The sequence below is a fragment of the Cebus imitator genome, unplaced genomic scaffold, assembly GCF_001604975.1.
Source record: "Cebus imitator isolate Cc_AM_T3 unplaced genomic scaffold, Cebus_imitator-1.0 Scaffold79, whole genome shotgun sequence".
NCBI lineage: Eukaryota > Metazoa > Chordata > Mammalia > Primates > Cebidae > Cebus > Cebus imitator.
This window is the reverse complement of record NW_016107394.1, coordinates 3,880,338-3,894,854: the sequence shown is the minus strand read 5'-3', so window position 1 is coordinate 3,894,854 and position 14,517 is coordinate 3,880,338. Positions and strand designations below refer to the sequence as shown.

The 14,517-nt window shown below is 45.0% G+C and overlaps 1 protein-coding gene across 6 annotated transcripts in view; it reads left to right on the top strand.

Moving 5' to 3' along the window:
* C2CD3 (C2 domain containing 3 centriole elongation regulator) overlaps positions 1-14,517 on the top strand; it is a 160,935-nt gene that overhangs the window by 137,641 nt on the left and 8,777 nt on the right. For 5 of the 6 annotated variants that reach the window (XM_017532972.2, XM_017532971.2, XM_017532970.2 and 2 more), the window contains 2 exons: positions 1,343-2,270; positions 7,761-7,872. In XM_017532972.2, the coding sequence (XP_017388461.1) occupies positions 1,343-2,270; positions 7,761-7,872 (1,040 nt within the window). Of the gene's footprint in view, positions 1-753; positions 1,297-1,342; positions 2,271-7,760; positions 7,873-14,517 lie in introns of those variants that run through there. The other variant, XM_037740123.1, reaches the window with a different exon arrangement.

Sequence of the window (14,517 nt, the reverse complement as noted above, 5' to 3'; positions counted from 1 at the left end):
GAAACTTGAGAGAGAGAATTACTGAGTGGGGTTTTTTTAAGCCAGAGCTATATGCTAGGTCCTTTGCTGGGCCCTAGAGATATAACATAAGTCAGACATATGGTTTCTGTTCTAAGAAGCTCACAGTGTGATGGGGTAAACATACAATTACACTTACACAGTAGCATATGTTCTTCCTTATAGAACAAAGCCATAAACCAATTCCATTTAACTCATGCAACTGGGAAGGCTTCCTGGAGGAGATGCAATAGAACAAGGCCTTGAAGGCTGGGAAGGTTTATAAAAAGCAAGGAGACTGCTCTGAGACAGAAAGCATGTTCAGGCCAAAGGATTAGGATCAACTAAATATGCTTCCCGGTACCTATTCCTGTTTACAGGTAGTAATGTTCCAATTCCATATATCTACTCATTCCTTTGAGGCCTGAAAATCATTGATGTATAATATTAAACGGCCAGCACCTCCTGTAGAATGAGCCCTCTGTTAGGTGTTGTGAGGGAGATGTGACTCCTATTCCCCAGGAATCAAATTTGCCTTCAGTTCCTAATTTTATCCTCTCAAATAATCTTGCAAACATGTATCATTTGCTAGGTTTTTTAATTTATTCACTCCCATTCCATCCCAAAAACAATTTGAGTTGACTAGTAGCTTCTGTTTATTAAGTGCTTATATATTCACACAGTGTATGCCCATTTCTCTCATGTATTCTCTACGGTAACCTCGTGACGTGGGTGGTTGTTGATTACACTTTACAGATCAACAGGCTCCAAGAGGATAGTTTGCTTGTGATCACAAAGTTAACAAGTGACAACAGATTTGAACCCAAGATTGACCAGCTCCAAAGCCTATGCTCTTTCCAACATACCCTGCTGCTTATATTTTCTCTGTAAATCTTCCCTGCCTTATCATGTGGGTGATAGATATTTCCTTGCTTTTGTTTTCCAAGTAAAATAGGTAGTTTTAATAACTGTCATCAAATAAGTAAGTGGATTCTCATTTTGATTTTTAATATAGGTAGTTACTGAAGTAACTGGAAGCATGAACATGCCCACCAGGACTCCCAGCTCCCAAGGATTCCTGAGCATGAGCAGATAGTCTCTGAAAGCATTTCCACAGATGTATCCACAACTATAGATTAGATTCTGGTCCTCTGATATTAGAATAAAGTACTAAAAATTGTACCGCCTTGAATATAGTCTCACTGACTCTTGGGTGAACTAACTTTCTTTATGGTTTGTTCAAAGTCTGATTGCCAGAGTGCTTCTGAAGCTAGAGGCCAGTGTGGGAAATTTGGGTGGTCTGTGGCCCTACCTTGTAATAAGAGTGTTATCTGTTGCTGTTCAGATCTGCAGACTATCACCAGGGATTCCCAAGCAGCTTTGAGTTCTCACCGAGCCAGGAGTAGAAGCAACAAGGCCACCACCCTCCCAGATGCTCAGTACACAGAGGCACTGCAAGAACAATGCACAACGCCAGATGAGCCATTGGCAAGAGCTCCAGACAAGGGCACAGATTCCCCACCACCCCCTGCTCTCAAAGAGACTTCATATGGAGGAAGAATACTCCATGAGTCCCTGAGCCATACAGTACCCATTACAAAGATGCAGATCAGTGAGGACACTGAGGCAGGCCCAGCCTACAGTGATGAGGACTATGAAGAAGACATCATTGAGCCCAGGACCTTAAATGAGATTACCACAGTGACAGACAAAACTAGCCCTTGGTCTAGTTTCATATCAGACACAAGTGAGGTCATCAGCCCTCAGCCTGATGAGGTACAGAGGGAAGACCCCTCTTGTCCTTCTCTGGGGCCTTTCTGCAGAGAGGAACTTACAGTCAAAAATAGCTTTCTTTCCAGCCCAGAAAGGGCTGTCAAATCCCACCTGCCTAGGCAGGGTTCTCCTAGCCAAAGTCTTGTTGCTTGTGAGGATGGGGCCTCTAAGGCCAACGTTGGTGGAGAGTCTGCCTCAACTAACCCTCGACCCCTCCCATGCCTGACACTCTCAGGAGCCCAACAGAGCAGCACGTTTGTTGGATGGAGCTCACCACAGGTGGATCAGAACAAGGAGCCCCAGTCAGAGGCCCCAGCTGAGAACGAACCTGCCACCAGTGAGCTCAGCAACTCTGCTGATAGCTTCAAGATGTTGCCAGTAAACCTAGCCCCCCAGAGCAGAAGGGAAAACCATAAGGGACCACCCATCAACTCCTCTGACATCAGGCAGAGGCAGATGACAACTGGATCAGAGACGTCCGCAAAGCAGAGCCTCCTACTGTATCCTTTGGCATTTGCCACAAATGTTTTGGATGCTAGTGCCTAGACTAGCCTAGTATGAGTGTGAGCAAGTGGCCACCCTCACGGAATGCACTGGGGGGTGTGGGAAGACCATTCCTTCAGAAGACCCCACCTGCACGACAGGTGCTACAATTTTACCATTAACACCAGCCCTTGGAAACATAATGCCTTGAACTGGGTTTAGCACATTCATTAACCTAGCATACCCTGATTTATTCAATTCATCTGTTGGGTATTTTTCCACCTGAAGGCAAGGCTTGGGATCTAAGGAATGAGACTGTTTATCTCAGTTGAAAGAGAAGCAGAGGGTCTAGAGAAAGAGGGAAGAAAATCACTGGCATTGAGCGTATTATGTAAATTTTTCATTCAGTCATCACAAGTCTTTTAGGTAGGTATCATCTCTATTTTGCTCAGTTACTGTGACTTGCCTACTTTTTTTTAAGAGAGAGGGTTTGTTCTCTCACCCAGGCTGGAGTGCAGTGGCATTGTCATACATCACTGGAGCCTCAGATTCATGTGTGCTCAAGCGATCCTCCCACCTCAGCCTTGCAAGTAGCTAGAACTACAGGTATGCACCACACACCCAGCTAAGTTTTTTTTAAGAGTTGGGGCCTTGCTATGTTACCCAAGCTGATCTCAAACTCCTGGCCTCAAGCAATCCTCCTGCCTCATCCTCCCAAAATGCTGCAATTACAGCATTTGAGCCACCGCACCTGGCCAGATTAAATTTTTTATAAAAAAAAGCAAGTGATGGAGCTAAACAGGCACCACGGAGACAGAGTTGCCCAAGACCCCAATAAGGTGCTGTTGATAGGATACCTGACATTTCCTGCTCCCTCCTTTTAAACACAGACTGGTATGTTACAGTGAAAGGAAACCACTTAGGACCATCTACACCCTTCACACCTGTAGCCTAACCAGCTCATCAGAGCAGCTCACCTGCTATCCTGACAACAAGGAGGAAATATTGCATGGCTGGCAGGTGAAGCAGGCTGCCTTACTAGATTAGAGATCTTCCTCTACCAGAAGTCAGGGAGCCTGACTTTGACCCTTCTAGACCCACAAAATTACTTTTGTGATTATAGACATATACTTTAATCTTTCTGAGCCAGTTTCTTCACCTATAAAATCCCTTACCCACCAAAATATAAGCTCCCCAGGTCAGGGACCTTGTCTTTTTCTGCATCCCCAGGATCTGGCACTGCACAGAGAAGGGATCAGTACATGTAGATTTAATTGAACTATCACAATTTCACAACATTACTGAGAAAACCAAATGAGTGGAAACTTTTTTTTTGAGACGGAGTTTCACTCTCGTTACCCAGGCTGGAGTACAATGGCGCAATCTCGGCTCACCGCAACCTCCGCCTCCTGGGTTCAGGCAATTCTCCTGCCTCAGCCTCCTGAGTAGCTGGGATTACAGGCATGCGCTACCATGCCCAGCTGATTTTTTGTATTTTTAGTAGAGACAGGGTTTCACCATGTTGACCAGGGTGGTCTCGATCTCTTGACCTTGTGATCTACCCGCCTCGGCCTCCCAAAGTGCTGGGATTACAGGCTTGAGCCACCGCGCCCGGCGAGTGGAAACTTTTGTACGCACCACACACTGTGATTCTTGAAGCAGATCAGAGAAAAGCCTAGGGGTCGAAGAGTGGGCAGAGGAAAGGATTAAAGCATGCAGTAACTGGAGGCTGACCACTGAAAACAGACCACCTCGTGTGAAGTTCTCCCCAGCCTTGCTCATTCTGGATCCTGGCCCCTGTTGTTGCTCCCTTTACAGTCAGTATTAGATGTGCTCAGAATATGGCCAATGGAGGAGCTGCCACATGTGTCTAGACCCTAAGTGCTGCTTTAGCCTAGGCCTTCCTGACTATTCTTTCAAAAATAAATAGTGTGAGGCCCTGTGCTGGGTGCCAAGGACAGATTTGAATCAGACCTTACCTCGAGAAGTTCCCATGATGAAATAGGAGACAGTCAAGTAGGTAGATACTAACAGTTTGTTGTTCCAAGTGCTTTGATGAGATGTGGACGGAACACTAGGGAGCACGAGAAGGGAGCTATCCCAGTAAGAGGGACAAAGAGCCAGACCTTAAAGATGAATAGGCATTGCATAATAGAGACAAGGAAAAGTTCTAGTCAGGACAAACTGTGCGTGCAGAGGTCTAGCCAGGTGAAGGAGGCTGCCTGTGGGCAGTAGTTCACTGTGATGTGACTAGAGTCCAAGGATGAGGGGATGGTGTGAGGTGAGGCAGGGCCTGGATATTAAAGGACTTTTATGCCTGCCTGAGGTACTTAGACTCTATTCTAAAGCAGCGAAACTTCACTTTCCTCATCTGTAAAATGGAGGTGATAATAGTACTTATTGGGTTGTTGTGAAAATGAAAATAATAATGTAAACTGCCTAGCACAATACCTGGTACATAAATAGTGCTCACTGTTAAGAGTGTGGTATGGTCAGATTTATATATGAGAAAAGAAGTCACCCAGTGCCTTGTAGAGGGCAGGTTAGATAAGGGAAGACTAGAAGCAAGGAGGCTGGTTAGGACACTTGGAATAATAATAAGAGATGAAGAAAGTCTGACCTGAAGTATAGTCTGCTTGATGATGAAGAGGAGGGTAACAGATCTGAGAGGATTAGAGAGAGGGGCAGGTGATGAGACAAAGGAAATAGAAAGTATAACTTAGAGGTTTCTGTCACAAGTTGCCAGGCAGGTGATAGCATTTACTATATAGGAAACAGCACAGAAAGAGACAGGTTTGGGGCCAACCATGGTGGCTCACATCTATAATCCCAGCACTCTGGGAGGCCGAGGTGGGTGGATCACCTGAGGTTGGGAGTTCGAGACCAGCCTGACCAACATGGAGAAACCCCATCTCTACTAAAAATACAAAATTAGCTGGGTGTGGTAGCACATGCCTGTAATCCCAGCTACTCGGGAGGCTGAGGCAGGAGAATTGCTTGAACCTGGGAGGCGGAGGTTGCAGTGAGCCGAGATCGCACCATCGCACTCCAGCCTGGGAACAAGAGCAATCTGTCTCAAAAAAAAAGGTTTGGGAGACGATGCAGATTGCCATTTGGGGCATGTGCCTGTAGGACATGCAGGAGGAGATGCAGGCCTGGAGTGGAGGACTGAGCTCAGCCAAAAAGGTAGGCGCCTCTGGGAATCAATGAGGGCAGCAAGAAGAGCCTGGGAAGGGAGAACCAAACACACAGAGACAGACTCAGCCTCTCCAGTGCACACAGGAGAGGCAGGACAGGGCATGGCCACAAAAGAAGCAAGGAGAGCTGATCGGGAGGTAGGAGAAGCAGTGGAGGGAGGTGCCGTGGGAGCAGATGCTGCAGAATTTCAGGACGTCGTGGTCTGCACTGATGCTGCAGATGAGTCCAGGAGAATGTGGCTGGCATGTATCTGGCTTTAGCATTAAGAAGGACTTTGCAGTGGTGGGAATGGAAGCCAAACTTCATTAGTCAAAGGAGCTAATGACGAGGACAGTGACAACAGGCAACTTTTTCCCATAAACTGAGGAGATAAGAATAGCTGATATTTATCAAGTGCTCACTATGCCAGATACCATTCTAAGCACTTTACATCTATAAATTCATTTAACCCTCAAAACAATAAGCACTAATACACTTTAAAATAAATTGAGGCATAAAAAGTGAACTTCCTTGAAATTATACATCTATTAAATGACAACTGAGTGGTAACTAGAAGAGAATGCAAGGTCAGAGGTTTGGTTTTTTTACCCTAAATGGGAAACTTTAATGTTTTTATGAACTGAGAAAAAGGAACTTAAAAGTTCGTGAGGCCAGACATAGTGGCTCATGCTGGTAATCCCAGCACTTTGGGAAGCCAAGGTGGGAGGATCACTTGAGGTCAGGAGTTCAAGACCAGCCTTGGTAACATGGTGAAACTCCATCTCTTCTAAAAATACAAAAATTAACCAGGCGTGATGGCATGCACCTATAATCCCAGCTACTCTGGAGGCTGAAGTGGAAGAATTACCTGAGCCCAGAAGGTCAAGGCTGCAGTGAGCCATGATCACACCACTGTACTCCAGCCTGAACAATGGGAGCAAGAGCCTGTTTCAAAAATATATAAAATAAAAGTTAGTGGGAGAAGGTGGCTGTTGGAGCAGGACACTAAAGCACACATATGGCAGTGGGCTGGGAAGGAGGCTTCCATGCTTCAGAGCCAGCCCTGACACCTCACAGCAAAGTTCTTCCCCACAGCATCAGCTGGCTGTTTGGCAGTCCCCAGCAGTTAGAGCAGCAACAGCAAATAGATCCTACCTCAACCTGGGCCTCAGCAGAAGGCCTGGGGTCAAAGGGTCTTTTTCCCTTCAGGATCTCCATTCCTCCCTCACCTCTCTACAGAAAAAATCGAGGACTTGAACCAAAGCAAGAAATAATTGCATTTCATTCATGCTCAAGTATTTATTGAGTACTTACTGTCTCCCAGGTACTGTGCAAGGTAACAAGAATATGGTTATGAAAAAGACAGATCATCTCTGCCTTCTTGGAGTTTACAGTCTAGCATAGAAGAATGGCAATAAAATAGAAAACTTGGTAAGCAAATTGAAGTCAGAACCATACTTAGCTTATTAAACAAAAACAAAAAATTGGAACATCAAAATCGTCCTCTCCTTACCCTGTCAGAGTTCAACTAAACTGAATCAGTGATTTGATTCAACAAATACCTGTGGAGCACCATATTCTCAGCACAGCACTGAATACCTCAAGAGGATATGGAGGAGAAGTACAAGATACAGTACCTGCCTTCTAGGGCTCACATCCAAATTGGACTAGCTGTGCTGGCCCCTGACATGAGGACATGTCCGGTCATGGACAGCCCCTGATGCAGAGCTCACATTTCTGGATGTGAGCAGAGAACAACCAGGCAAACAGGTCCTCCTCCAGTGCAGGGCACCTAAATACAACCTAAGGCGCTACCCCCTGGAGCCACATCCCCATCCCCATCCCCACATCGTCTGACTGACTTCTAATAGGTCTGTTTCTAACCAACAGGCCCTCATTCAAGGCCTGCTACCTACCAGCCTCCTGAGGGGCTTAGGGAAGTAGAGGTAACAGAAGGAAACTGTGTCTGTCGTTGAGAAATTTAGGGAATATTGAGGAAAATAATCATCAGACTAATCATTCTCCTGTGTTGCAGACTGCTGTAGGATGTGATGGGGGGATCACTGTGGGCTAAGGTTAGGAGAAGGCCTCCTGGAGGAGGCAGGATTTGAACTGATCTGTAAAGAACGTACAGACCTATGTGTTAGGAGGGGGTAAGACTTCCAGTCAGAGGGAGCCACCTCAGCTCTTGTCCATAAAAAGGATTTATGGACAACAATAGTTGAGGGAAAAACATGAGTCGGGGCAGAGTGAATGGTCAGTGGAGATGCTGGCCTCCACTGCAAGGGGGTGGACTTCTAGGTATTTTTATCCCTTAACTGCCACTGTAGCCCAGAGCCCATTGTGGTGCCCAACTTCTTTTTGCCACCCCAGCAGTTGGAGGCTTCCCTGCGGATGCTCTCACTTTCGGCAACTTTGCCACCAGCAGCCACAACAGATCAGGTAAGAAAATGGCCAACCGACCTTTGTCCTAGAGAGTCATCATCTCTTGCACAGAATGCAGCCCCAGGCCATCTTCTTGGAAAGGCTGCAGCAGGGGTCACTCCTCCAGCTTGTACTGCACATATTCTGTGGGCCCAGCAGTGGGCAGGGAGCTCAGGAAAAGTGAGGAAGAGCAAATGTGCAAGAGCGGAGCATTGTCGGCCTAGACTGACATGGGGAAGCAAAAAAAAAGTGCAGAAGAATGAAAGCAAGAGGCAGCTAAGAAATACGTATTGAGTGCTGTGGGAGTGCCCACCAAGCAGGTAGATAGGAGCGGAGATGCCTCACATAGAAGATGCAGCCTTGTGGGAGTGTGACAGAATAAGGTCTGGATGAAGAGAATAATATCAGTCAAACAACTGTTTGCCATTTACAAAACCTCATAACTATTCATCCAGCTGAGTTAAGTGCTTGGAACTCTGGTACAAATCCCAGTTCTCCTCTTTTCTGCCTTGGCACAGCACCTGACCTTTCTTGCAATTGGCAAGAAAATAAACAATAACTACTTTTGAGTACCTACCCTGTCTCAGGTGTCATGCTGGGTACTGAGCATATAATAGTGGATAAGATAGACCAATTCTCTGTTTTCATGGAGCACAAATAGTAAGCAAAAAATAAAATATTTATAGACTCAGATGAGTAGTAGGTGCTGTGATAAAGAACAGGATCTCTCTGCGGAGGCTGTGTTTAAGCTGAAAGATGATAGTTATGCTGGTGCTTAGCATGTACCAGGCACTATTCCAGGTACTCTGTGTTAACTCATTAAATTCAGCAACCTGATGAGGAATATACTATCATCCCTATTTAAAATGACAAAACTAGGCTGGGCACGGTGGCTCACGCCTGTAATCCCAGCACTTTAGGTAGATGAGGCGGCAAGATCACTTGAGCTAGGAAATTCAAGACGAGCCTGGCCAACATGGCAAAACCCCATCTCTTCTAAAAATTACAAAAATCAGGCAGGCGTGGTGGCATGTGCCTATAATCCCAAGTACTTAGGAGGCAGAGTCACAAAAATCACTTGAGCCCAGGAGGTGGAGGTTGCATTGAGCCAAGATGGCGCCACTGCACTCCAGCCTGGACAACACAGTGAGACTATAAAAAATGAGGAAACTGAGGCTCAGAGCATCACATACTGACCTACAAGGTATTTCTATTTATATATAAAGAAATAGATGCATAAAGGCTGAGTCGCTTACCCGGGGTCGCCTAGCCAGTAAGTGAATCTAAGCTTCTGACTCACAGACTCTGTGCTCTTCTATTACACCACCTAAAAATTATGACATTTTACTTACGGTAAATTTTCCTAGCCAGTTAGATTTTATTTAGCAATTAATGTAGACATTTTATATCCTTTCAGAGGCCACATTAATGAAAAATGGGGTCAGTCCAGAAGTATCCTGAGAGTTGTAATCCTAAAATACAGTCCTAAAGAAGCATCAGATGTCTCGTCCTCTTAGTGGTTTCCTTTCCCCATCCTCTTCCAGTCTCCCCAGCACCACCATTTTCAAGATGTCTCATTTTATTTGGCACAGGAATTAATCCAAGTTCCCACATATCTCTGTTGGTTGTTTTTTTGTTTTTTCGTTTGTTTTTCTTAAGACAGGGTCTCACTCTGTTGCCTAGACTGGAGTGCAGTGGCGTGATCACAGCTCACTACAGCCTCGAACTCATGGGTTCAAGTGAACCTCTGCTTTAGCCTCTCAAGTAGCTGGGACCACAGATGTGGAGCACCACACCCAACTAATTTTTTTTTTCCTTAGAGGCTGGGTCTCACTGTGTTGTCCAGGCTACATCTCAGTTTTTATCAAGTTTGTAAATCCTCATGTAGGGGAGGAGAGGTGTCAGTCCTGTCCAGGAATACCTACACTTTTGTGGCCTTTCTTCCTACTCTGGTTTGTGGTCACCAGCTCATCTCCTTCCTCTCTGCACCTTCCCTTGCATGTCCCACACACACCCATGACATTTATGCTGGGGTAATAGGGCTGTGTCCAGGCTTTGGAGCAAGACATCCATAGAGTGAAATATTGAATCTGCTAGTAAGTGATCTTGGGCAAGTGACACCACCTTTCTGAGACACACTTTTCTTGTAAGTAATGTCAGGCTAATAATTCATACCTAATAGGATGATGGTGAGAATTACCCTAGGGGAAAAAAGTAGGCCCTCTTAGCTCCCTTTCCCTCCTATCCTCCCTACTCCCACAGTATAGTGGATACAAGTCCCTGTGTGACCTTAGACAAGTCTTCAGGCCTTCCTGGGTCTTGGATGAAGTGCCAGCAAGTCATGCCCCACAAGAAAGGAAGTCTCTGGGCCATTTTGAACTGCCATCCCTCACCTGCCAAGCGGAATTACTGTTTCTGCTTTTGTGTTTATGCCTTTGTGATGCGCCAACCCCTGGGGGAGATACTATCTTTGGTCTATTAAATATTAGATACAAAGTGTGGGAGAGGAAGAGAGAAGAATTTTTACTTCAGTTAAAGAGAAAGTCTACTTTTGAGAAGACAATACTTTTCAGCCTTTTTTTCTTTGTTGCTCTTAACAACATTCCCTTGTTCGCTGCTCTCAGAATCTCTTCTGTCCTTAAGCCCTCATTCTGGGTCCTGGTTCAGATGACCAGTCATCATGGTTTGCCCAGAACTGTCGCAGTTTTAGCACTGGAACCCAGAACCCAGGAAACCCTGAGAGGTTAGTCATCCTAGCTAGGGATGGGCCTCTCTCACCACCATTCAATGGGTTTTTGCAGCATATTTTCTTAGAATCTTAGGCTTCTGGCTGGCTACCAGCCAGTGCTGGATGACCTAATAAATAAGATCATGTATGTATTTAGGATGCTAGCAAGTAGAGATACCAAAATTTAAAAGGAAAACATTTTTAAGAATTACATTTTTATAAAAGATTGAAATAATTACCATGGGATAAATCACAATGTCAACTGATTTCCTTATACTTATTTTAGATTTAATTGTGAAATTATATTTGAGCAGGAGCACCATCATCTTGTAACCTTTATTAAAAATGCCTCACTTTGAAGAATTTGAGACAAAAATAGTCTTTTCTATTTACCCACATACTTACTATTGCTATTGTTCTGGATTTCTCCTTCACATCCTGATTTCTGGCTGGGACCATTTCCCTTCAGCCTGAAAAAACTTCCTTTGGAATTTCACATACTGTGGACCTACTGGTAACTGCTTGTCCAGCTTCAGTTGTCTGAAAATATCTCTATTTTGCCTTCATTTTTGAAAGACTTTTTTCTACTGGATATAGAATTCTAACTTGAATTGTTGTTGTTTCTTTTAGCATTTTAGAGATATCTTTCCACTGTCTTCTGTCTTCCGTTTCCGTTGTTTCTTATAAGAAGCAGACATTGTTCTGATTGTTCTTGCACTGAATGTAACATGACCTTTACTCACTTCTTTTAAGATTTTCTCCTTATCTCTAGTTTTCAACAGTTTGATTACAGTGTTCATAGTTGCGGAGGCAGGGAAATGGAATGGGGAGGAGGAACATAATGATTCATTCAACAGTATTAGTGATGTTTCGGTTCTTGGGTTGGGTTGTGTGTTTATAGATGTTCATTTGCTTGTGCTTCTTGATTTACTGGTGTTAACGTAGATTCATTGGTATCTTATACAAAGAAATCACAAAACCATATGTCATTAAAATTATACAGTGATTGAATGGTAACAAGATGGAGACACCAACTCCTTCCACAAATTAGGCTGTGAATGTGGAGCAGAGGAATGGGATAGTGGCTCGAGTGGCATAAGAGACCAAGGGAAGGTATTTTTGTTTTTGTTTTTTAATATGGGAAGGCTATAGCTTTCTGTGTGCTAATGCAGCAATCCCATAGAGAAAGAGAGAGGGGAAGACACAGGAGTGGGAGAGAAAAAGGAGAGGGAGAAAAGAAAGGGCATGAGATTTAGAGCACATGTGGAGGGGAAAGAGAAAACTCACCCAGTATCATGAAGGAAGGGAGAGAAGATGGGTGCTAAAACAGATAGGATTGAGAGATTGGTGGTGGGGTTTCAAGTTGATGGAAGCTCCTGTTTTCTCAGTGATGCTTTAGGCACAGCCAGCAGCTCTAAGTGAGAGATAGGGAGGCAAGGGCAGGAGCCCTGTCCTGTACCCACGTTTAAAGAATCCATCTTTTCTACCCCCTCCTAAGGCCAGCCTTGGCCCTGACAACTGAAGAGGAGCACTGTGAGAGGCTGCTGGGCTCTTCTCAACCACTCCTGGGACTGCTATACTGAAGCTGACCTGCTTCCGGCTCAGGGCTCACAATCCATTCCTGAAACAGGAGAGGGCTCATAATTGCTGGATTGATTGCTCTGGTTTCCCCACAAAATCAAAGGCAAGACCTGATCTTCCCCTCCACATTGAAATGATGTAGCTGAGCCAAGGAACCTCCCAGTCTCTACTGCAGCCATCTGTGAAACAGATTTCCTCTCCCTCCTCCAACAGTAGAGTGGATACAGGTCCCCGTGTTACATTGGTCAGGTCTTTGGACTTTTCCGAGTCTGCTTCCTCATCTGTCAAATGGGGTTACCAGGCCTCACAGAGTGGTTGTACTGTAGAATACCAAGTGCCACGCAGGTAGGATATAGGGGCCAGCCCGTAATTCCCACCCCATGCTACCTCATCTTCTGGCTGTCGCCTCTGCAAAAAGAAAAGGAGTGAGAAGCATGGCTGGTTTAGCAGACTATGGCACAGCCATCCAGTTGCGGTGTTTGCTCCCCCTGCTTTCTCTTCCCTCTTGTGATGAAGTAATTCTACCGGGAGAGCTTCCTGATTTTATTAAAAGTTATTTGTGATTCTGCTTGCTCAGCTGTTGGTGGACAAACTAGTTTTATCGACTTGTGTACAGAGGAGGAGAGGTTGTCGATGAGAATGGCAGTAATTTGCTTTACCTGTTGTCTTCCTCAGACCATGTCTTCTGCTCTGTAGATTTTCTCTCTCGGGAAAATATCAATCACTCTGATGACTTCAAATATGACTACATCGATGACTCTCAAATCCTTCTCTTCAGTCTAGTCTTCTCTCCCATGTCACAGACACGTAGGCACCCAACTGCATCCTAGACGTCTTGTCTGATATGTGACTAACAATTCACTCTGTCCAAAACTTAAGCTTGTCATCTTCCTTTGCATATTTCCTCTGCCACCTGCATCCGTATCTCAGGAAATTCAGCCACGATCCATGTAGTTACTCCTGCCAGAAGCACAATTATGTCTCACCCCTGCTCCTTTATCTCCCACCACCCACAGCCAGTCCAGTACCAAGACCCATTAATTCTGCCACCTAAACATCTTTTGAATCACTTACTTCTCACCCTCCCCTTGTCTAGCCCAATCGTCTCCTCACTATTTCTTTTTATTTTTTATTTTTTTTCAAGACGGAGTCGCACTCTGTCACCCAGGTTGGAATACAGTGGCACAATCTCAGCTAATTGCAACCTCTGCCTCCCAAGTTCAAGCAATTCTTCTGCCTCAGCCTCCCAAGTAGCTGGGATTACAGGTGTGTGCCATCATACCCAGCTAATTTTTTGTATTTTTAGTAGAGACATGGTTTCACCATGTTGGCCAGGCTGGTCTTGAAATCCTGACCTCAAGTGATCTGCCCACCTCAGCCTCCCAAAGTGCTGGGATTACAGGTGTGAGCCACTGTACTGGTCCCCCCTGACTATTTCTAACCAGTCTCTCTCACACTTGCACTTTTCCACCACTGTTCATTCTCTGTGCTGTAGCCATTTTAATTTCCCACTCTAATCAGACCTTCACTCCACTTTACCACTGGCAGGGGGAGCACTCTTTAAGCCTGTCAAAACCAAAAAAAAAAAAAAATTCCATATTTGTAAGGCCATTATCAGATCTCAGTGCCCATTTTATTTGACCTCTCTGCGGCATGTGACACAGTTGATCTCTTTCCTTTGAATAGTTTCTTCACTTATTTCTAAGGCATCACTTCTTCTTGGTTCTCCTCCCTCACTGGCTGCTCCTGCTCTGCCGCCTTTGCTGGGTCTCCCTCATTTTCCCTACTTCTTCTATATGCTGAAGATTCCCAATGGTTAGCTTAGCCCAGTCCTAAGTCTGCAACTGCCTACCCAGCATCTCCACTTGAATATCTAATAGGTGTCTCAAATTCAACATGTCCAAAACTGGGCTCCAGATTTTATTCCCAAATTTTTTTCCCCTTTAGTCTTCTCAATTTCGATTAAAGGGTACAACTAAACTCTAGGGTGGAGGGGGGGTGTTGTTTGTTTGTTTAATTTGAGACAGGGCGTTGCTCTGTTGCCCAGACTGGAGTGTAGTGACATGATCTTGGCTTACTGCAACCTCAGACTCCTAGGCTCAAGTGGTCTCCTGCCTCAGCCTCCTCAGTAGCTGGGACTCTAGTTTAGTTGTTCAGGCGAAAACTCTTGGAATCCTCCCTGATGCTAGTTATCAATTAAACAGGAAGTTCTGGCAGCTCTACCTTTAAAATATACAGAAATGTGCTTCTCACCACCTTGGTCTCAATCATCATTATTTCTGGCTTGGATTACTGCAGGAGCCTCCTAATTTGCCTTTCTGCTTCTTCCCTTGCTCCTTGCAAACCATCAAACC